The 22,942-nt window shown below is 44.7% G+C and overlaps 1 protein-coding gene across 1 annotated transcript in view; it reads left to right on the top strand.

Annotated features, from left to right (window-relative positions):
* LOC124799063 (proline-rich protein 36-like) overlaps positions 1-22,942 on the top strand; it is a 488,916-nt gene that overhangs the window by 291,812 nt on the left and 174,162 nt on the right. Inside the window, exon 3 of the mRNA XM_047262601.1 lies at positions 12,601-12,971. Coding sequence (XP_047118557.1) covers positions 12,601-12,971 — 371 coding nt within the window. The remainder of the gene's footprint in view (positions 1-12,600; positions 12,972-22,942) is intronic.

The following is a 22,942-nucleotide window of genomic DNA, read 5'->3' as shown; positions in this document are numbered from 1 at the left end:
GCTGAGCTCGCGGCGTCTCTAGCGCCCAGTACGACTGACCTCTGTACACCAATAAGCAGTTTGCAGTGGTATCGGGCACATTCGGCCTGGAATCTCTTTGACTGGAGTAGATTTCTCTTCAGTGATGAGACCCGCTTCGAACTGAGGCGCGACGACCAGCGAAGACACGTCTGGAGATGCCCCAGACAGTCGTGGGCTGTCAACCTGACTGTCGTTTGGTATACGGCCCAACATCTATGAGTTATATGGTCTGAGGGACCATTTCATTTCACAGCAGGACCACTTTGATTGTCATCCGCAGCATCCTTGCAGCACAGCGGCGCGTCGACGATATTCTATGCCCCGCTTTTTGCATTTAAGGGCAAACCATCCTGGGCTCACATTTCTGCAAGACAGTGCCTGCCCGCACACGGCAAGTGTTTCTACTGTTTGCCTTCGTGCCCTGTAAACCCTACCTTGGCCAGCAAAGTCGCCTCATCCCTCCCCAATGGAGAACGTTTGGAGCATTATGGGCAAGGCACTCCAGCAAGCTCCCTGGTGTTCATAAGATTTCAGTCCAGTTATACCTACCGATTTGTAGACCATCGCTCCCAAGAATACCAGAATACGGTATTACGAGGGTGAGTCAAATAAAAACCTTAAATATTTTTTAAAACATTATTTATTGTGCAGAAGTGGTGCAGAGCTGTATGATTTTTCAACATAATCTCCCCTACGCTTAATGCAAGTCCTCCAGCACTTACAAAGTGCATAAATTCCTTTAGAAAAAAATTATTTTGGTAGTCCGCGCAACCACTCACGCACCGCGTGGCGTACTTCTTCATCAGAACAGAACTTTTTTCCTCCCAGTGCGTCTTTCAGTGGTCCAAACATATGGAAATCACTTGAGGAAATGTCTGGTAAGTATGGTGGATGAGGAAGACTCAATGCAGGTCTGTGATTGTCGCAACTGTTGTACGGGCAGTGTGGAGCCTTGCATTGTCATGTTGCAAAAGGACACCTGCTGACAGCAATTCACGTGGCTTTGTTTGATTGCAGGCCGCAAATGATTTTTCAGGAGATCTGTGTATGATGCACTGGTGACACTGGTCCCTCTAGGCATGTAATGCTCCAAAATGATGCCTTTTTCGTCCCAAAAGAGAGTCAGAATAACCTTCCCTGCTGATGGTTCTGTTCGAAACTTCTTTGGTTTTGCTGATGAAGAATGGCACCATTCCTTGCTCACTCTCTTCGTTTCCGGTTGGTGGAAGTGAACCCAGGTTTCGTCCCCAGTACCGATTCTTGCAAGGAAGCTATCACCTTCTCGTGCAAAGTGCCGAAGAAGTTGTTCATAAGCATCAACACGTCGTTCTCTCATTTCAGGAGTCTGCTAGCGTGGCACCCATCTTGCAGACACTTTGTGAAACTGGAGCACATCATCCTCAATGTGGTGTGGTGACCCATGACTAATCTGTAAACATGCTGCAATGTCATTCAGTGTCACGCGGTGGTTTTCCTTCACTATGGCTTCAACTGTTGCAATGTTCTGTGGAGTCACAACTCGTTGTGCATGGCCTGGACGAGGAGCATCTTCCACTGAAGTCACACTACTTGCGAACTTCCTACTCCATTCGTAGACTTGCTGCCGTAAGGAACAAGCATCGCCGAACTGAACCTTCATTCGTGGATGAATTTCAATAGGTTTCAGACCTTCACTACGCAAAAACCGAATAACAGAACGCTGTTCTTCCCTAGTGCAAGTCGCAAGTGGGGCGGCCATCTTTATACTCATACTGCGAGGGTATGTGTGCATCTGAACAATGCTGCCACCTACAGGCCATTCTGCACGCTGTTTGTAGCACTCTTACCAACTTACAGGATAACGGAGCGAAATTTCGATTTGTTATTACAAATTTAAGGTTTTCATTTGACTCACCCTCGTAGTTGGTGTGATTTCGCTCACATCTATCAACGGGTAACCGCCGAGGACGCCTGCGTGTTACCTTCAGCAAACATCTCAAATTGCCTGAACTCCCGTTACCCTACGACGATAGGAGCACGGATAGAGTAGTTTGCCAGGATGGTTGTTGCAGCGTCGCCCGCATGCGTCAGCGAGTCGCGCTATCACCTGACCCAAAAGCCACCTGCCGCCTCCATCCAGTGACACACGCACTGGGAGTTACTTTTACCGACCGGATTCCGCGTTTGGGGTCTGGAATAAACAATACGAGTACTCACCTAAAGCGGCGCAGGGAGCCGGGCGCTGCAAACAGCTTGAATTTTTCCAGGGCAATCAGAAGGCGCAAACATGGAGACATGTGACGTATTTGAACAAATAATATTTCAGGTCCACAGTTCCCCATTCCCCAAAGTTTCTATGTGGGCTAGCGTATTATCCTGATGAAAAATACGGGGTGCGACTAAAATGATCTTACAGTTATTAGTTAATAATACTTCACTGAATAATTCTGCGAATGGCGGTGTTTACTTTAGCCAAAACTTCCGGACTGAAAGGCCTTGGTCTATTAATAAAAGTTGTTGCTAACGATTTATCCCCCAGCTGCGAGCGTGACTTTCACAAGTCTAACAGGTAACTCCGGTAACTTCATCGAAAGATAATAGGGCCCTAATTTATAGGTGCATTATGAGCTATATAGAGGGCACCGCCACTCGTCGTGATTGCCTCTGACCGGTGACCACGCTCAATTAATACTCATCGGTCGTTTGTCTCTTGCTGCAAAATCGGCATCCATATTTTAATAAATTCAATTCCTCCTTCCGTTCCGTTAAAATTGTTACAGTGTTTATGAATTTCTATTGCCTCTCTATACATGAGCGCATGATAACGTGTTGTCTCAATTAAAACGCTAATTTTGCACTATATTGTATGTTCCGCTACCGTCGACTAATCACTTTGACCCAAGCGACGGTTTCTCTTACGATCTTCTAAGCGAGTGTTAATTCTTCTTTTTCTGGTTCCAGTGTTACCGTACACTTCGTCACAAATGCACAGAACTTTATACACAGCAGCTATCGTGTTCATACAACATATTGGGGTACATAAGCCATTTAAAAATGATAAGAAATAAGGCTATAAACAAAGTCTTAGGATTTGGAAAATACGTCATCTAAGTGGTGTCAACTTTTCGCTACGCTCTCGTCAAGTCTGCTGTCAGAAACAAACCCGAAGTACTTAGTATGACAGAAATTTCTTGGCGAATGATTGTTGTACGTTCGTTCAGTGTATATGGCTTGTTTACGTACTCCCTCGAAGTAGGATATTATTTTTATGCAATATTCTGCCTAGTGGCAAGTACGTGCCTTCGTAAGGAGTATTTCTATCCCAAATGTACCCTGTCTTCAGCTTCTTCCTTTAGTCCGCTGTATCTCCTTCCATCTTTCATGTTATCCAGATGCTAAATTCTTCTTCTTCCTCGTCCTGTTGTTTCTTTTATCGTCCCTTCGATGACTTCGTGTATGCGCCCCTCTTGTCTAAGTTTGCCTCTGATGCTGTTGGCCTTTCTCTGAAGAACTGTATTCAGAACAGTTTTCTTCCTTCCTACTCTTCTCAGTACATCGGCGTTTGTCACCCGATCTGTCCATTTCATCTACTCTATTCTTCATTTTCCTCATGATCCAGTCTCTGCTCCGTACAGTTCAATGCTCCAGGTGTAGCATTTCACCAGTTTCGTCCGTAATTCCAATACCGAGCGAGGTGGCGCAGTGGCTGCACACTGGACTCGTATTCGGGAGGACGACGGTTCAATCCCGCGTCCTGCTATTCTGATTTAGGTTTTCCGTGATTTCCCTAAATGAAGAAGTGAGTAGACTTCCCACAAATCTTCACTTACTATGAAGTTCCGTTAGAGACGAAACGGCCAAAAACAAAGAATATGATAACTACGATATCCAGGTCTATCTGTTTCAAAGAAACGCAAAACGACTAATTCGGACATCCACATAATGAAAATTATTACTTACATCAAGTTTATATTTGCATGACAAACCAATAATATCACTGATTTCATCACCAGCTTAGTGACAAGCTGAATAATTTCTACCTTGGGCTCATATCTGGGTAGCCGCTGTCTGTCTGCGTCATAAGAACTTAAAGAGAAAGAAAATAAAAGAAAAACTACAGTTGCAATAAACCAGATAAAATTCTCAGTGCTACCGTAAAATGCGTGTAAATGAAGCAATAATGAAGTTACTTTCTCTAGTAGTTCTTTCATTTTTAGAAACAAACGATTTGTACAGCTGTAGCGGATTTTATGATTGACAATAAATAACAGTTATGAATGTCACGTGAAGAGAAACGTGGTTTTTTTTTGTGCCTGTTCATCCTACAATCACTTCTTGAGCGTGGTCCTTTAAAAATTCACTTAATGCGATAGCTTCTTTGTTTAATCAGTTTTCCAGTTTGAAGAAACATTAATAGACGCTTTTGTAAGAAAAACAAGAACATACTGAGTGTGAAAGACGCTTTCGTCGCACAGTATTACGTGGTCGTTTTATGAGAAAGTCACAGCTGGATGTAGACAGACCCACGTGGCGAAACCGTGCGCTACTACCCTTCGGCCCCTCAACTTGGGTCGGAGTTTAATGGCACTTTGTGAAGTTCCGCCTTCTTCAGCCACCGCGGGAGCGGTAAACTCGCTTAGTTAAGCACGATCAACTCAAAAATTTAGCTCCATTAATATGAACATACTTCGTTTCAATTGGTTATTGATTGGGATTAATACTGCATCTACTTCCCACTGTAATCCGGACTCACAATGTGTAATAATGTAATGTACTTGAATTTGCCATATTGTGGTGGATCATAATTAAATATCAAATTTATTTTCACAGCCGAAAACAAAGTTTACAGCTATCACCAGTTTGGACGTTTGTCATCTTTAGATAGTGGATTCAACTGCGACTCTCGATCCTCGATAATCTTCCGCAGCTGAAGTCCACCTGATGGTCAGCTCAAGCTGGACTTGACCAGCAGGAGCGAAAAATCACTGAAGACGTCTCCACACGGATCAGGAGCAGCCATAGTACCGATTATCTCAAGACGACAAACGTCGAATCTGCTAATAGTTGGAATAGTTGATTGCCGCCTTGCCTTTAAGCAATACAGTTTTTAATGTAATAAGGTCGACCTAATATCCTGTTCCTCAATTTTTTTATGTCGTTTTAAGGCAACCAAGAACAACATGAATATAACTCTTTATTTTTCTTTTCCTTCATTCTTCATCTTTCATTTTCTCAGAATCATAAATCTGACCTTTCGACTCCAGTTGTTTTTCTGTTTCTTTTATCTTCCTGAAAACCTGTGAGGCAATAAAGGCTGCCTAAATGATCTAGTGGAGAATTTCGGAAGTCCTGAAAGGTTGTTCCGAGATGGAGCTATTCTAGGTGTGAAAGGCCTACATATAATAATAATTCCGTGTGGTTCAACGGCCTGGCGCATGTTTCTCAATTGGAAACCATTTAAACGACTTGAGTGTCCTTAACCCCAGCAATTATCCACCAGATATAAAGTTCAAAATGGAATCTAAATCATCGTTCCGAGTCTTCATATCCTTGAGAGATGAAGGTTAGGTTAAAGGCAGAATGAAAGTTCAGCGGTCCGAGCGGGATTCGATCCCACGACTTTCCGGTTTCCAGGACCGCGCATTACCACTAGAACGCTAGACAACTATAGATAGCGTAATGCAAGAAGACCTGCAGAGGATTTACCACTGCTGCGGGGACTAGTAGTCGACGCTCAACGTAAAAAAAAAAAGGACGCACTGTGCATTAACATGTGTAGTGACTCATTAAGTTGGCATGACACAATTGGCCATAAGTCGCTGGAAACTCATAAAATATGTAGGAGTAACCGTTCGGATTTTCGTGAAGTGGAACGACCACAGAAAACAAATTTTGGGACTAGCAGAGGAGATAGAAGAGATCTAAAAAATAGCGGCGTGTTTCGTTCATGACTTCGTTTCGTAGTACGAGAGCATTAAGTAGATGCTCATAAAATTACAAATCTGCCCCCCCCCTCCCCTCAAAAAAAAAGTTATTAGATATCACGGAGTTATTTAGTGCTAAAATTCCGAGAGCGTACGTCCAATGAAGAGTCTGGCAACATATTACTTGTTCCCTCATACATCCACGAAATCGCAAAAACGAGGAAATCGGATAAATTATTGCTGATACGGAAGCTAATGGACAAAGTTCTTTGGGTGCATAATTTGCGAAAGCAGCTGGAAAAGGGGAGACCATAGTGTTCCGTCCACCACATAACTTAAGGTGGCCTACATCTACGTCTGCACCCCGCAATACCTATTGGTATGTGAGGGAGGGTACTTTGTGTACAAACCTCGCTTTCCGTCTTTTCTTTTGTAGTAGAAAATTATGAAGGGTAAAAACCATTATTGTTAAGCCTGCGTGTGTGCTCAGATCCCTGTAGTTTTACCTTCATGGTGTTTTCGAGAGATATACGTAGAAGGAAGTATTATATTAGCTGACTCTTCATGGAGAGTACCCCCTTGAAATTTTATCAGTAAACCATATGCGATGCACAATGCCTTTCTCGTACCGCCTGACCGTACAGGCTTGATGAACATTTTCATGACTGTTTCACGCTTACTAAATTAAATTCTGACAAAACATGCACCTCTTCTTCGGATCTTCTCTATTTTCTCTTTTAATCCCATTTGGTACGTGCTCCAGGCTGAAAAGCAATATTAAAGTATGTGTCGAACAAGGGTTTTTTATGCTATCTTCGTCGCGGGTTCTTCCAGTGATCCTCAGTGTGGAATCTACCTTTCGTAGGACTAGTTTCAAGTGTCCATTTCACTCTAAATTGCTACATACGCATAGTCTCAGATAATCCATGGATTGACTTTTTCCAATGATAGTTCGCCAATTACGTAATCACACAACAATGGGCTTATTTCTGTGCAACACGTTACTTTAGTTTATGCTGCGTAGATGTAGACTAGGGAATCACACAATACACACTGTCTGATAAATTTATTCTGACGGCTGTTAGTGAACATTTATATGAGGTGTTTCTACACTTCGCCTTTACGACGGTTTGAACTCTGCTGGGACACTTTCAGTGAGGTGTCTGAATGACTGTGGAGGAATCCCGGCCCATATTCATGGACGGTCCAGATGAGAGAAGGTAGCAGTGTTAGCCGCTGTGGTCTGAAGCGAAGTGACGTTCTCACTCATCCCATAGTTGTTCCATTAGTTCACGTCGGATCTCTGGGTAGGGCACTACATTTCAAGAATGTCACTCTCCACAAAACATTGCCCCACATACGCTGCTTTAAGACAACACGCATTATCATACTGATGCAATCGTCACCAACTTTTTCTTCCAATACACGCAGCACACAGAGCTCTAAATTGTTTACACATCCTTCCGAATTTAGTGTTTTCTTAAGCACAATAAGGGAACCACAACCTAACCACGGAAATCACTTTCGCATCCTACCGCCACGTCTTCTGTACTCCACTATGCATGATGTTCTCCACGCATTCGCGGAATCCATACATTTCCGTCGGATTTCCACAGTATACAGCTTGATTCAGTACTCCAACTCACGCATTCCAGTCACTCATTTTCCATTGGCGTCGCTCTTGACATCACCTCAAGCTTCGCTCGGCACTGGCTACAGAAATGAACGGCTCATAAGAAGCTACTCGATCACTGTGTCCCATTCTTTTTAAACCCCTACGCGCAGCCATTGTGATACCTGGACTGCTGGCAGCACTCTGAAACATACGAGTGACTCCTTCCGTTGATTCTACGCGATTTTTTATAACCACCCTCCACAATGCTCGATACTGTCGGTCAGTGCACGAGGTCTGCGTGGTCATGGTATTGCTGTGGTTGTTCCATCGCGTTTCCACTTTACAATCACATCACCAACAGTCGATTTGGACAGCTTCAAGAGGATTAAAATTTCCCTTCAAAAATGGTTCAAAGGGCTCTGAGCACTATGGGACTTAACAGCGGAGGTCATCAGTCCCCTATAACTTAGAACTACTTAAACCTAACTAACCTAAGGACGTCACACACATACATGCCCGAGGCAGGATTCGAATGTTCCAGACTGAAAGCGCCTAGAATCGCTCGGCCACTTCGGCCGGCAAAATTTCCCTGAAAGATCCAGTGACTAGACCACGTTCAGTGTTACTGATTTCTCCTGACCGACTTTGCTGTTACTACTTCTCTACTAACAGCACAATACTCCTCGTCTCCTCTTTTATGGGTTGGTTTGTTCTTCGTGACACGTATCACTTGCTATATGGAAAAATTTACAGGGACAGTACGGCACCACGTGGTTGAGGGATTGCGTTCGAATGGCGTGACCCAAAAGCGTAAGCCAGGAATGCCTGGAGGAATTGCAACCAAAACTGTTCTATACATCACTCACTATTTGCTAAAAGTGCTGTGGGTTAACATATTCCACTAGCGCTAGGGACGACGTTCGACAAAAACTTGTCACTATTAGTCCCGTAAGGCGCAAGCAATTCCGCAGACAGTTCCTCGTTGCTCTCTATGGTTTCTGTTAGGTGATGACGACCCCAGCGGGCACACAGTTTTGGGTAGTCCAACTGGCGGACGAGTGTGTCGGCACTACCAACAGAGGCCTCCACTTGAGCAGGGAAGTGTTTGATAGTGATCCATCAATCACCTCGAATGAGAGTGTCCACACGTTCCAACACTGCACGAGTCACAGCTATGTACGGCCGAACAGCACGCGGGGAGATCGCACACGTTTGGGGGACCTTGTTGCGATGATGACAGAAGCCTCGACCAACGACAAAAAGTGCTTTTGTTCATTGCCAGGCCTCCGTAGAGATTCTGCCAGCGCCTATTAATATGTGCGATTCTCTAGTTTACCGCCAAAAGAAATTCAATGACAGTTGTCTTCTTGGATCGCACCTCATTTACAGACGTCATTTTGAAGGCTACGTATAGCGACACCACATATCGGAACGTCATGAGACTATAGGGACTGAAGTGGGAATATGCCACGATGTCTACGACAAATTCCGCATTTTTGCAACCGAATTTGCCCCTCGTACATAGGGTAGTCCGAATACTTTTGATGACGAGCCGTTCATTGTGGCTGCCCTGTAACGAGCACTCTCCCGGGTTTCATAGACTTCCGCTGCCATTTGTGGTGGCAGGCAGAGAACTGATGACGGAGGAAGAAACCAATTCAGGCCGGTTAATGAAGGACCGCGGAAGAGGAACTGCCTCTTGAACTGCCTGTTGAAGGCCGGGAGACGCGGCTCGCGGCGGCCGTGCTTGCGTTTCGCCGGCCTGCCATTAGGAAGCGCCGCGGTCCATTTGCAGATGGACACACCCGCGAGCTGGCGCTGGAGGGCCGCTAAGTGCCGCCGGCAGATGAGATGAGAGGCCGGCGCGGCCGCCGCATTAGCGGGAACGCACAGTCACGCCGGTGGCTGGCGGAGACGGGCCACAGGCTAAGACACCTGCTGGGAGCCCAGGGCGCCGGTTGTTGGCCCTCCCAGGCAGCTCCTCGCTTCGTCGCTGCGAGTCAGCTCCTTAAGCCGTCCCCTTAAGGCTGGCCATGGAATACATCTTCATGGCCTTTTGGCAAGATGTAGGTGGGAGGAAGCAGCATGTAGAGTACGATGTTGCAGTGCCTGTTTTGTTCATAGTCAACGGCCTTGCCGCAGTGGTAACACCGGTTCCAGTTAGATCACCGAAGTTAAGCGCTATTGGGCTTGGCTACCACATGGCTGGGTGACCGCCCGGGTCTGCTGGCAAGTGAACTGCATTCAGACCTTGTGAAGCCAATTGGGGAGCTACTTGATTGAAAATCAGCAGCTCCACTTACGAAAATTGATAACGGCCGGGAGAGCGGTGTGCTGACCACATTCCCCTCCATATCTGCATCCAGTGTCGTCTATGGCCTGAGATGACACGGCGGTCGGTCGGCTTCGTTGGATCTCTCGAGACCTGTTCGGATGAAGAAGGGGGTTGTTATTCAGAACTACGACGCAATGTGGAAAGGGCACTGTAGCAATTACAGCCGTTACCTGGATTCAAATTTGTGAAAAAGGACTACCGTCAGCTGTATGATGGAGCGACGACAGTGAAAATTTGCGCCAGACCGGGACTGGAACCCGGATTTCCCGCTTATCACGAGCGGTCGCCTTGCCACTAACCTACCCGAGCACCCCTCACGGCCAGACCCAAACACACGTGAATGGACGACAAAAGGAAGTTTGGCGGTGGAGCGTGCTCAGTTAGCCTCATGGTAAGGCGACCGCTCGCAATAAGCGGGAAATCCGGGTTCAGGCCCTTGTCAGGCACAAATTTTCGTTGTCGTCATTCCATTATACAGCTGATGTAGTCCATATTCGCAACCGCGAATACATTTCATGTACAATATGTGGAGGCTCATTCTGTGACAATGGAACAAAATTTCAGGGATGATGGAAAAGGGCAATGTATCAATTTGAGATAACGGACGCCCTGGTCCGGAAACGACCGAATCTAAACTTATAAGCGGAAGTCGTTCTGATACCTTCTTCAATTGCATGCTCTTTACTTTCCACACTTTGGGAGAAGGTAGTATAGAACAAAACATGTTCAGTTTCACGTCTCTTCATCTGTTCATATCTCGGCAGCCTCCCGTCACCTCTATCGTGTATGGACCGTTGTGCACTACAGCTGCCTCGGCGCCGGTTTAGGACATCGTCATTGTGCCATGCACGGTATACTTTAACCACGGCGGCACGTGAACGCTTCACCAACATAGCCGTTTCGGAAATGCTTCCACCCTTGGACCGAAAGCCAATGATTATGCTCGTTTGAGCGTCAGATTTCCGCATTAACACGACTGCCTGTTTTCCAAGTCCCTCCAACGCGCTTTATATGTCCTCCACTGCTAGTACTGCCTCGTGCCATCTGTGAGTGGTTATTGCAAGTTGACATTGAACAGAGGCTGTGATCACATTACTGTGACTGTGGCGTATATATCACACATACATCTAATACATTTCACACACATTTATACATGTATTTCATCCGTATCTCTAGCGAGTTTCGCACCGCAGTTTCACCTAAATTCTGAGCAAGCCTGTAATTCTGCTAGTAACTGATCGCAGTTTCGAAAAAAGAACTGACGCCGGGAACTGTTTCATTCTCCGCTGAATCACACCATGTGACTCTAGAGAGGACGTTAAATTTGTAAGTGGCATTGAGCCGTGTTGCATGATCTTTGGTCCCAAAAAACGCCAGCGAAATTGTTGGATCACTCCAGTGCTCATTCTCGCGATGTGGTTGATGCAATGACAATGCAAATAAATTCAAAGGCAACTAATTACAGGAAAGAAATCGCAGCACATAGATTTCGGACTTTCCTACATGTCACCTCTGCTCGTCGCCATTCCCATCCCTAGCGCTAGTGGAATATGTTAACCCACAGCACTTTTATGCAAATAGTGAGTGATGTATAGAACAGTTTTGGTTGCAATTCCTCCAGGCATTCCTGGCTTACGCTTTTGGGTCACGCCATTCGAACGCAATCCCTCAACCACGTGGTGCCGTACTGTCCCTGTAAATTTTTCCACATAGCAAGTGATACGTGTGGCGAGTTCCGTATAAATTTTTCCAGGCGATGCAGAAATACCCTGATAGGTAGCGCGTTAGCAGCGTCCCCCCCCTCTCCCCTCCCTCCCCCCCCTCCCCCCCCCCCACGCTTTATTCACGACTCTACATGTAAAGTCATCGTGACTGTCCCAAATATTGCACCCAGAGACTCCGGAAACTATGGATTTAATACTAATATCGGTCGTTATATCATACTTTCACCTGTTACGTTTTCTCAGCCTCACCTCCAGCGCTAGGTGTGGTCCGGCTATATTACAGCACAATATTTTTTTGGAAGTTCTGTACAAATAGTGACGCAAGTATGTGAAAAATTTTCATTGAAATTGCTCCAAACGTATCTGAGTTAAGCGTGCGTGTTACCCTTTTTCACCCCCCACCACTAAGTAAGTGGTTCTTATCCCCATAGAAACCTTCGCGGGCATCCACGTAACAATTCACCAAAATTTCATCGTAATGAAATGAGTGGAGTAGGAACGCACAAAAGACAGATAAGCAAGTAGATTGTTCATTTCCATAAATTGGACTTCCCATTATTGGGCCATATTGAAGTTGTAGCTGAAAAACTACAGCTCGAAAATGGCATAGTACCTGACCATCACTAGAAACTAAATAGTAATTGTCTAAAGCGAACAATATTGTCATTTCAGGAATTCTGTACGACTGTAGCACTTTCCCGAAGAAAGATATTCAAATAGAAATTCTTTTCGGGTCGACTTCTGAATCCCTCCCACTGTAACATGACGATGACAGATTCCAGTACAAAACAGCGTCATCAGCTAACAGCCTCAGATTGCTGCGCAGCGTATGCAACAGCTGTTTATGCAGACGGAGAACACCAGCGCTGCTACAACGCTTCCTCGCGTTACTTTTGTCCCTCCGTAGTATCGTAGTGTTGTTGCTAACACTGTGTACAGGGAGACCGGCAGCTGTTCCGTGACACTACCTCGCATTACCTGTGCTCTGCCGTGTTGTTGCAGTGCTGTCGACGTGGGGGCGGCGTATGGGCCGCAAGCTGGAGGCGATGCGGCGCCAGAGCGACGGCGGCGCCCCCGCCTCCGCCGACCGCGAGCCCAGCGTGCGCAGGAGGCCGGGCTGGCGCCTGGGCCGCGCCTCCGCCCCCGAGGTGTCGCCGCGCCGCCCCCTGCTGCCGCCCGCCTCCGGACCCACCCCCTCCCCCGCCCATGCACCTTCCGCCGGTCCACCGGTACCCGCCCACGTGGCGGTGTCGCTGTCTGCGTCGTCGACGCCGCAGCCGTCGCCGCGGCACGAGCTGCTGCACGCCGCGCCCTCACCCCTGCGCAACTTCTTCACTCGCATCGGCTCCACCGGCATGCTCTCTAGGAACCAGGTACCTTTATCGACACACTCTCCAGGAACAAGGTACATCCACCGACATGTTCTTTGGAAATCAGGTACATCTACTGATATGCTCTCCAGGAACCAGGTACATCTGCCAACATGCTCTCCAGAAATCAGGTACAACTACTGACACGCTCTACAGGAACCAGATACCTGTATCAGCATCCTCTATAGGAACCACGTACTTCTACTGGCATGCTCTCTAGGAACCAAGTACCTCTACTTGCACTCTCCAGGAACCAGATACCTCTCAGGTACCTCTATCAGCCTGCTCTCCAAAACCTAGGTACCTCTGTGAGCATGCTCACCAGGAATCAGGTAAATCTACTGACATACTCTCTAGAAACCATGTACATCTACTGATATGCTCTCCAGGAACCAGGTACATCTGCCATCATGCTCTCCAGAAGTCAGGTACAACTACTGACACACTCTGCAGGAACCAGATACCTATATCAGCATCCTCTATAGGAACCAGGTACTTATATTGGCATGCTCTCCAGGAAACAAGTACTTCCACTTGCAACTCTCCAGGAGCCATGTACCTCTATCAGCATACTCTGCAGAGGCTAGGTACCTCTGCGAGCATGCTCACCAGGAATCAGGTAAATCTACAGATATACTCTCTAGAAACCAGGTAGCTCCACGAGTATGCTCTCCAGGAACCAGGTATCTCCATGAGCAGGCTCTCCAGGAAATAGGTACACCTATCGACATGCTCCACAGGAACCAGGTTTCTCCATCGGCATGCTCTCCAGGAATCAGGTAATTCTACTCCCATGCTCTCCAGAAACTAGGTACATCTACTGGCTTGCTCTCCAGAACGAAGATACCTCTACCAGCATGCTCTCCAGGAACCAGTGCGCTGTTACACCTAAACCGTCTGGCATTGTTCTTCTAATTCCAAGTGGCGTAAATGAAAAGAAATTGCTCCAGTCTGTAGACGAGATAAATATTAATACGCCGCCGGGATTTCAGATTTATTTTCAACCCAGTATCAGACTGTGGAAGGTATGGACTATGTCCCTACTTGCATGAACCGTTGATTTCTGTGGATACAAGAGAAACGTCGTACGATTTTCAAGACTAATATAAAAAAGATATGTTACTGTTGTTGTGGTCTTCAGTCCAGAGACTCGTTTGATGCAGCTCTCTATGCTACTCTATCCTGTGCAAGCTTCTTCATTTCCAAGTGACTACTGCATCCTACATCCTTCTGATTCTGTTTAGTATATTCAACTCTTGGTCTCCTTCTACAATTTCACCCTCCACGCTGCCCTCCAATACTAAACTGGTGATCCCTTGATGCCTCTGAACATGTCCTACCAACCGATCACTTCTTCCAGTCAAATTGTCCCCAGTTCTATTCAGCACCTCCTCATTAGTTACATGATCTACCCATCTAATCTTCTGCATTATTCTATAGTATCACATTTCGAAAGCTTCTATTCTCTTCTTATCTAAATTATTTATCGTCCACGTTTCACATCCATACATGGCTATACTCCATACGAATATTTTGAGAAAATACTTCCTGATTCTTAAATCTATACTCGATGTTAACAAATTTATCTTCTTCAGAAATGCTTTTCTTTCCATTGCCAGTCTACATTTTATATCCTCCCTACTTCGAACATCATCAGTTATTTTGCTCCCCATATAGCAAAACTCATCTTCTACTTTAAGTTCTCATTTCCTAATTTAATTCCATCATCATCACCCGATTTAATGAGACTACATTCCATTTGCTTTTGTTGATGTTCATCTTATAGTCTGCTTTGAAGACACTGTCCATTCCGTTCAACTGCTCTTCCAGGTCCTTTGCTCTCTGACAGAATTACAATGTCATGGGCAAACCTCAAAGTTTTTATTTCTCCTCCATGGATTTTAATTCCTACTCCAAATTCTTCTTTTGTTTCCTTTACTGCTTGCTCAATGTATAGATTGATAACATCGGGGATAGGCTACAATCCTGTCTCACTCCATTCCCAACCACTGCTTCCCTTTCATGTCCGTCGACTCTTATAACTGCCATCTGGTTTCTGCACCAAATGTAAATAGCCTTTCGCTCTTTGCATTTGATCCCTGCCACCTTCAAAATTAGAAAGAAAGTATTCCAGTCAACATTGTCAAAAGCTTTCTCTAAGTCTACAAATGCTAGAAACGTAGGTTTGCCATTCCTTAATCTATCTTCTAAGATAAGTCGTAGGGTCAGTATTGCCTCACGTGTTCCAACATTTCTAACATTTCTACGGAATCCAAACTGATCTTCCCCAAGGTCGACTTCTAACAGTATTTCTTTAAAGAATTCGTGTCGGTGTTTTTCAGCCGTGACTTATGAAACTGACAGTTCGGCAATTTTAACAGCTGTCAACACCTGCTTTCTTTGGGGTTGGAATTATTATATTCTTCTTGAAGTCTGATGGCATTTCGCCTGTCTCATACATTTTGCTCACCAGATGGTAGAGTTTTGTCATGGCTGTCTTTCCCAAGGCTTTCAATAGTTCTAATGGAATGCTGTCTACTCCCGCGGCCTTGCTTCGACTTAGGTCTTCCAGTACTCTGTCAAATTCTTCACGCAGTATCGTATGTCCCATTTCATCTTCACCTTCGTCCTCTTCCATAATATTGCCCTCAAGTACAATGACCTTGCATAGACCCTCTATGTGCTTTTGCCGCTTTTCTGCTTTCCCTTATTTGCTTAGAACTGGTTTTCCCTCTGAGCTCTTGATATTCATACAAGTAGTTCTCTTTTCTCCAAAGGTCTCTTTAATTTTCCTGTAGGCAGTATCTATCTTACCCCTAGTGATATCACTAGGGTAAGAAAAGATGTAGAAGTAATAAAAATATAATTCTGAAATTCGAATATAATAGGATGCTTTTTATCTGAGGGCAGCCTTCATTGCCATTAGACAAAAACAAAAAGAAATAGAAGTCAATTATTGGACTATAGCCACACGCATACAGCTCAGAACCCATCAGAGAGAAAATTCTGAACGATGAGAAGCAGATATAGGCGACAAAAGTGGAGAAGATTTCTACGAACCTTACTGCATGGCTGGCGCTACTGCCCTGCCATTGTAACGGGAAATACCCGCTATCGCCAAGCAGACGAAAGGGCGATCGAGATTGAGAGACATTGCTAAGCTGAACTGCAGTAAACTATAGCAAGACGAGGCACCTGCTGGTACTTTCACGAAGATCTCAGAGAATGGGCTGATATGAAGATGGCCAGACCGTCTAAAAGCCGACCACTGCCAAACACTGGTGCTCCTATTCCTGTGTTCGCACTCATCTCACGAACAAGAAGACGCATCTTTCGATCTTGAATCGCTGTTAATACTCACTGCCGTCTTGAGTAAATTGTTAACTCAGAATTATGTCAGTCGAAATCTAATTCCAGATTTTGGTTCCTCTGTATGCCTGAAATTATTATTATGAAGCTTATTTCTTCTGTGAAATTTCTTTCATACTTTAATTTTCCGATGAATTTCTGAACACTTAGAAATAAGATTGACTATGACTACACCATCGGGTTGTTCTTCATCAAAAGATCCTCAGTCTGTCAACTTATTTATTACTTACTATTTCTATTAAATTCTCCCCTTGTTTTTGGCCTCATGCTGCCACCCACGCGAGCATCACGGCACGTAGCGACCTTGACGGAGTTCATAACAAGTGGAGTTATTCCAGGTACTTCTGCTTGCACTTACAGTGAATATACTGCTATTATGGTAGCACTACTTGCAGAAATAGCATCATCATGGAAGGCTCCTGTCCCATTACCTCACATCGTTTGTACAAGGTGGGGCAAATAAAAGTGAATTTGTGGCAGCATTAACGGAGGAGGAATAGACCTACAGCTACTTCCGAAAAGATGGGGCAACTGTCCATACAGCCGACCGAACCTTGGAGCACATTTATACACTCTGCACCCTTGACAGAGTCGTTAACAGAAGTTAACCGGCCGCCCAAGTCACTTGATCTGTCAGTGTGCAGTTACTTTGTGTGAATAGCCCGCGGTCTAAGGTGTATCGCAACAACCGTCATAGTCTTCAAGAACTGCAGCAGAACAGTTCGGATGAGAGCAATTCCAGCAGTCCAGCTTCCATCCGCCTTCATAAACCTCCTGACCAGGGCCAAAAATTGGCAAGAGACAACAGGTGGTCACATTCAATATCTGCTATAGTCAGGATCGTAGCGTATTTTCACAGTCACCATCTGTTATATAGTCAGGTTAGTAGTATATTTCCTTTCTTCTGCTGTGTAGCTTTCTACTGCGGAACGCTATTCTTCGGGCCAGTTTTATTAGTCCCGCCCTGTAATTATCCTTTACTGTGTCGATGATGGAATGTTTCATCAGGAGTAATCTTTAATAACAGGTTGGGTAAAGTTCATAAAGCGTAATGGATCGAGGTGCGCCTATTCGTTTATTATATCCTTTGTTGTAAGGTATTATTGAATCAAAGTTATAAAATGATTCCACGAGATTCGAATAAAACTTTGACAAAATGAACGTTTCTGTATGACCTATATTCTCTACCTGCGAATTATTGTTCAATGTTCTTTCTACACGCCGCATTAAAATTTATTACACAACTTGGCCTTCTCCGACCGCTAATTCGCGACCGACCAAATCTGAAGACGACTCATTAGTGAGTACGGCGCGGGCGTGGGCTCCAAGACAAGCAACCCTGAAACTCATTGCTAAGCACTGAGGTGCTTAACAGCGCGTTGCCGCAACTCACAAAGGTTGTGTTTGTTCTCATATCGATTGACTCGCAACAATCGTGACCTTACAAAAATACTATCCAATCACATTGCCCATTTATTTATTTCTTACGACGCAATGGGCTGACGCAAGTCTTTTATTTGGACGCCACTTCGGCGACTTACGTGTCCCTCGTCTATCCCAGTCATTCAACCGGGGAAAGAGGACCTACATCTTAACGTGGGATCCATCGTTCCCGGCGGCTCCTCACATCGTTGAGAGGTAAAGGCTAGATTAAAGAAGGACTAAAAGTTTCCGTGGTGCGGATGGATTTGATTCCATTCGGTTTCTAGGCAACGCTACCGGCTAAACGACCACATGCTAGTAGCCAAACTAGCCGATAAGTAGTACTTCAGGCGAAACAGACTGCGGACCTTGGACTACCGATAGCACAAATGGATGTCTTACAGTCAGTGTATAAAGATCCTACGCAACTTTGCTCTCGGAATCTACATGAGTAAACAAGTTCTTCATTAGCAAACGATTGTATACGTATGATTAACTGGAAGCACCTGAGGGGTTTTGTGAATCAGTCAGTGACTACTATCCAAAAGATGTGTGATTCAGTCCTGGATTTGAAATTTTTTTTCATTTATCTCATCTTTCACATAGCAATTTGTTACAATAAAAAATGCCAATTTGGAGCAAGTTGCATCCAAGCTAAACTAGATAAGCCAGTTCTATTGTAATATCGGTATCCCCCGTTAGTCCTATTTCTTATATATCCCATATGTCTGGGGAATTTTCAAAGATGTTAAGTACGAGTGTTTTGTATACAGTGTCTTTTGCACACTCCCCCCTAAAAAGTTTTTGGTCGTGCTGCTTTACAAATATTTAATTAGTTTCCATCTCAGTTTAGATGTTCCATTTATTCGAGGACTGGACTGTCTAATCTCAATGTCATATAGTTATCATATGTCATGTCATATGTCAATGTCATATAATAATGTCATGTTGCTGGCAATGCTAAGAAGAGTTTTTATTATTTAATTAGCAGCCACAAACTGAGCACAATTCAATTCCTTCTCAGACCTGGTTCCTACTGTACACTTAAAAAAACATGACGCATCAAACAAATTACATCGTGTAAACTTTTACGACGAACCATGCCCTGGGAGCAACGAGAGGTTTCGTGTATTCGTTTAATATGCACTTGTTTGAAAAATTAGAAAGGTACCTCACACAATCCATTACCGTGCTCAGACTGCAGACATCTGACGCTCATACTTAACGACCAAGATAGCTTTCTTACGTCGTTAGAAGGTTAGCCAAACAGCACTAAATTACAGGGCTCAAGTTAGCACTGCACTGTTCGTCATTCGGCTACCCTGTGCAAGACGGAGACAGAATAAACTTCGCATAGCTTGGCGGAACTTGCCGGATATGACCGATACTACCTCGCCTACTGACGTAGCAGCCTGACCATACATATTTTATTTTGCACATAGGCTGAGTAGTTGCAATGTGTGCAGGCTCGAAGTGCTGTAATAAAACCGCCTTGTTTCCCTATTTCCTAGGAAGAGCCATGCGCCATTCGGGTCGCTCTCGGCAAGTGCTCGCCCACGTGAAAGTGAGTGAGAGAATTGCCGCTTGAAGCGAGGTTACGTGGAAAGCAAGTGCTGAGAAACTAGTGCCCTTCAGTCGGCTTCCACACGCAGATACAGTGGTCTGTTAGTTGACATTTGCAGAACGTACAGTGACTCATTGAACTAAAGATACACCTGCTCTGTACAGTTTGCAAGCCATGTGCTTCTATGCAAGCACGCTACTTGTGTGTGAACACTGTTTCGAAATTCACTTGCTGCGTGTCTTCAGTGATGTGGTGCCGCTGGTGTCGACACCTACAAATATACCCATGCGGATTTGATTTCACTGACACACGTTAATAAAAAAGATCAGCGAGAAACAAAGTGGTGGGGACTGAAAGAAAGTACTCCGGAGCTCACTCAGTTACGCATGGTGTTTCGCAGTTCCTATTAAAGGCTTCTTGGGGATAAAGTTTTCATGATGAACCAATTTCCATAATTTACTGTTGGATATACAATAAATTTGAAGATCAGATCACCTTTAAATCTCCCCTACGTCAATTCCTGTTTTAATTATGACATCACACATCGTTTGAAGAAGACGTACTTCCTTTCGTAGAGGAGAAAGTGACGACGATTTCTCGAAACATTGCCCATGCCAAGGGCACGTTTAAAACATAGATCAGAACTCACTCTCCCCGCTGTGTACATATGACGACACAAAAGATTTGAAGTGATCCGATCGTCAAGCTTATTTTACATCCAACGGTACATTTCTTAACATGGGTCCCTTATCAAAACCTTATCTACAAAACTGTCTCTACAGCATCTAAAAGCCTGTAATAGGAATTGTGAAAAATCTTGTACATGAAGAGCATTTTCTTACGAAGCTGCAAAATACCGTATGTGTTGACGACGTGGTGTGACGGACACCAATACGTCCGTAAAGGACATTTTGTCGACAAAAAAATTTATGCCTCGGAATATTAACAAAAAATCCTTTTTTAGCCGTAACCTATCTGTAACAAACTACATAAACATGACGGTGTAAATGAAAAGAGTTGTGAAATGATCGATAGCATTTCCCCACTCCTGCTCACCTAAAACCAGTCTGTACTCCTGTCAAAAAGAGTCTCTCACAAATTTACATACTAGTTACGACTGTAATATACACTACTGGCCATTAAAATTGCTACACCACGAAGATGACGTGATAGAGACGCGAAATTTAACCGACAGGAAGAAGATGCTGTGATATGCAAATGATTAGCTTTTCAGAGCATTCACACAACGTTAGCGCCGGTGGCGACACCTACAACGTGCTGACATGAGGAAAGTTTCCAACCGATTTCTCATATACAAACAGCAGTGGACCGGCGTTGCCTGGTCAAACGTTGTTGTGATGCCTCGTGTAAGGAGGAGAAATGCGTACCATCAATTTTCCGCCTTTGATAAAGGTCGGATTGTAGCGTATCGCGATTACCGTTTATCGTATCGCGACACTGCAGCTCGCATTGGTCGAGATCCCATGACTGTCAGCAGAATATGGAATCGGTGGGTTCAGGAGGGTAATACGGAACGCCGTGCTGGATCCCAACGGCCTCGTATCACTAGCAGTCGAGATGACAGGCATCTTATCCGCATGGCTGTAACGGATCGTGCAGCCACTTCTCAATCCCTGAGTCAACAGATGGCGACGTTTGCAAGACAACAACATCTGCACGAGCAGTTCGACGGCGTTTGCAGCAGTATGGACTATCAGCTCGGAGACCATGGCTGCAGTTACCCTTGACGCTGCATCACAGACAGGAGCGCCTGCGATGTTTTATTCAACGACGAACATGGGTGCACGAATGGCAAAACGTCATTTTTTCGGATGAATCCAGGTTATGTTTACAGCATCATGATGGTCGCATACGTGTTTGGCGACATCGCGGTGAACGCACATTGGAAGCGTGTATTCGTCATCGCCATACTGGCGTATCACCCGGCGTGATGGTATGGGGTGCCATTGGTTACACGTCTCGGTCACCTCTTGTTCGCATGACGGCACTTTGAACAGTGGACGTTACATTTCAGATGTGTTACGACCAGTGGCTCTACCCTTCATTCGATGCCTGCGAAACCCTACATTTCAGCAGGATAATGCACGACCGCATGTTGCAGGTCCTGTACGGGCCTTTCTGGATACAGAAAACGTTCGACTGCTGCCCTGGCCAGCACATTCTCCAGATCTCTCGCCAATTGAAAACGTCTGGTCAATGGTGGCCGAGCAACTGGCTCGTCACAATACGCCAGTCACTACTCTTGATGAACCGTGGTATCCTGTTGAAACTGCATGGGCAGCTGTACCTGTACACGCCATCCAAGATCTGTTTGACTCAATGCCCAGGCATATCAAGGTCGTTATTACGGCCAGAGGTGGTTGTTCTGGGTACTGATTTCTCGGGATCTATGCACCCAAACTGCGTGAAAATGTAATCACATGTCAGTTCTAGTATAATATATTTGTCCAATGAATACCCGTTTATCGTCTGTATTTCTTCTTGGTGTAGTAATTTTAGTGACCTGTAGAGTAATAAGGTAATTACATTATTGTTACCAACAAACGTCTTTATCATTTCGTACGGAACCATAAGATGGCACGGATTTTGATATATATAAGTCTTTCATAACTGCGATTATATCGCAAACTACCCTTCGTGCAGTTGTGTTAATTGATACTGCGGCCAGACAATGATATGTTACGCAAACACTTTACAAAAACAGAAATAAAACAAAGCACGCTGACAGGGACACCTGTCAATCTCTCTATGCAACCGAAGAGTTCTTGGGGGATAATACACGCAGTATAGATGACGATCAAGCTGACTCCTAATATCCAGTTAGGTACAGATATGGCGAATTCGTAGGTCAGGGAAATACGGTAAAACTTTTATAGTAGAGGTCAAAGAGAATTCCATTCGCACTGTGACACTTTTCGCGTCATCTTATTTTCATGCAGCAGTTCTAGACAGTGTTTGTCGTTTTTTGCCACACAAATGTGATGGTACCTCACAAAACAGCATTCTGAAGATTTCATATTTTATTAAACTCCATCAAATTTTCGCATAGAGTTGATCTGTAACTTCTTTACGCGTTCATGAACTTAATTAAATGTTTCTAGCGTCTGTAAATTTCTTCCAACTATGAAATTCGAAAGACATCCCTCTGGATCGAGCGCAGTTGAACAAGCGAGGGTACAGAGTTGGTGTCGCCATGCCTTTGCTTGAGGAATAATATGATCACCTGCTTTCGTGAAGAATTTTGTCAGTGCTACGGAAAGTTATATAGATCTCGAGTTTCAACGAAGGCCAGTCACCTAAAGGGTTTTCATCTCAACCACTCTTGCAAGTTGTAGAAACATCTCAAGTACGTTCTTTGAGCCCAAAAATAGACAAGTAAAAATCAATCCTTAAAATTAATTATCTAGTCATAGTAGCCCGAGGTAATGGAAAATTAAAGATGATTGCCTTACTTTTCCAAATGAACTTGCATTCTTGACTGGTAGTATCACAACAGCCCAGAAATAATTGAGCTCCTAAAACAAATGGAAGAAACAGAATTTATTCAAAAAGACAGAACACATTATTTGCAACAAACACGAATATAGAAACAAAACAG

Source organism: Schistocerca piceifrons, chromosome 5 (assembly GCF_021461385.2).
Source record: "Schistocerca piceifrons isolate TAMUIC-IGC-003096 chromosome 5, iqSchPice1.1, whole genome shotgun sequence".
NCBI lineage: Eukaryota > Metazoa > Arthropoda > Insecta > Orthoptera > Acrididae > Schistocerca > Schistocerca piceifrons.
Note: the sequence above shows the minus strand (reverse complement) of the source record. Positions and strands in the feature narration are given on the sequence as shown.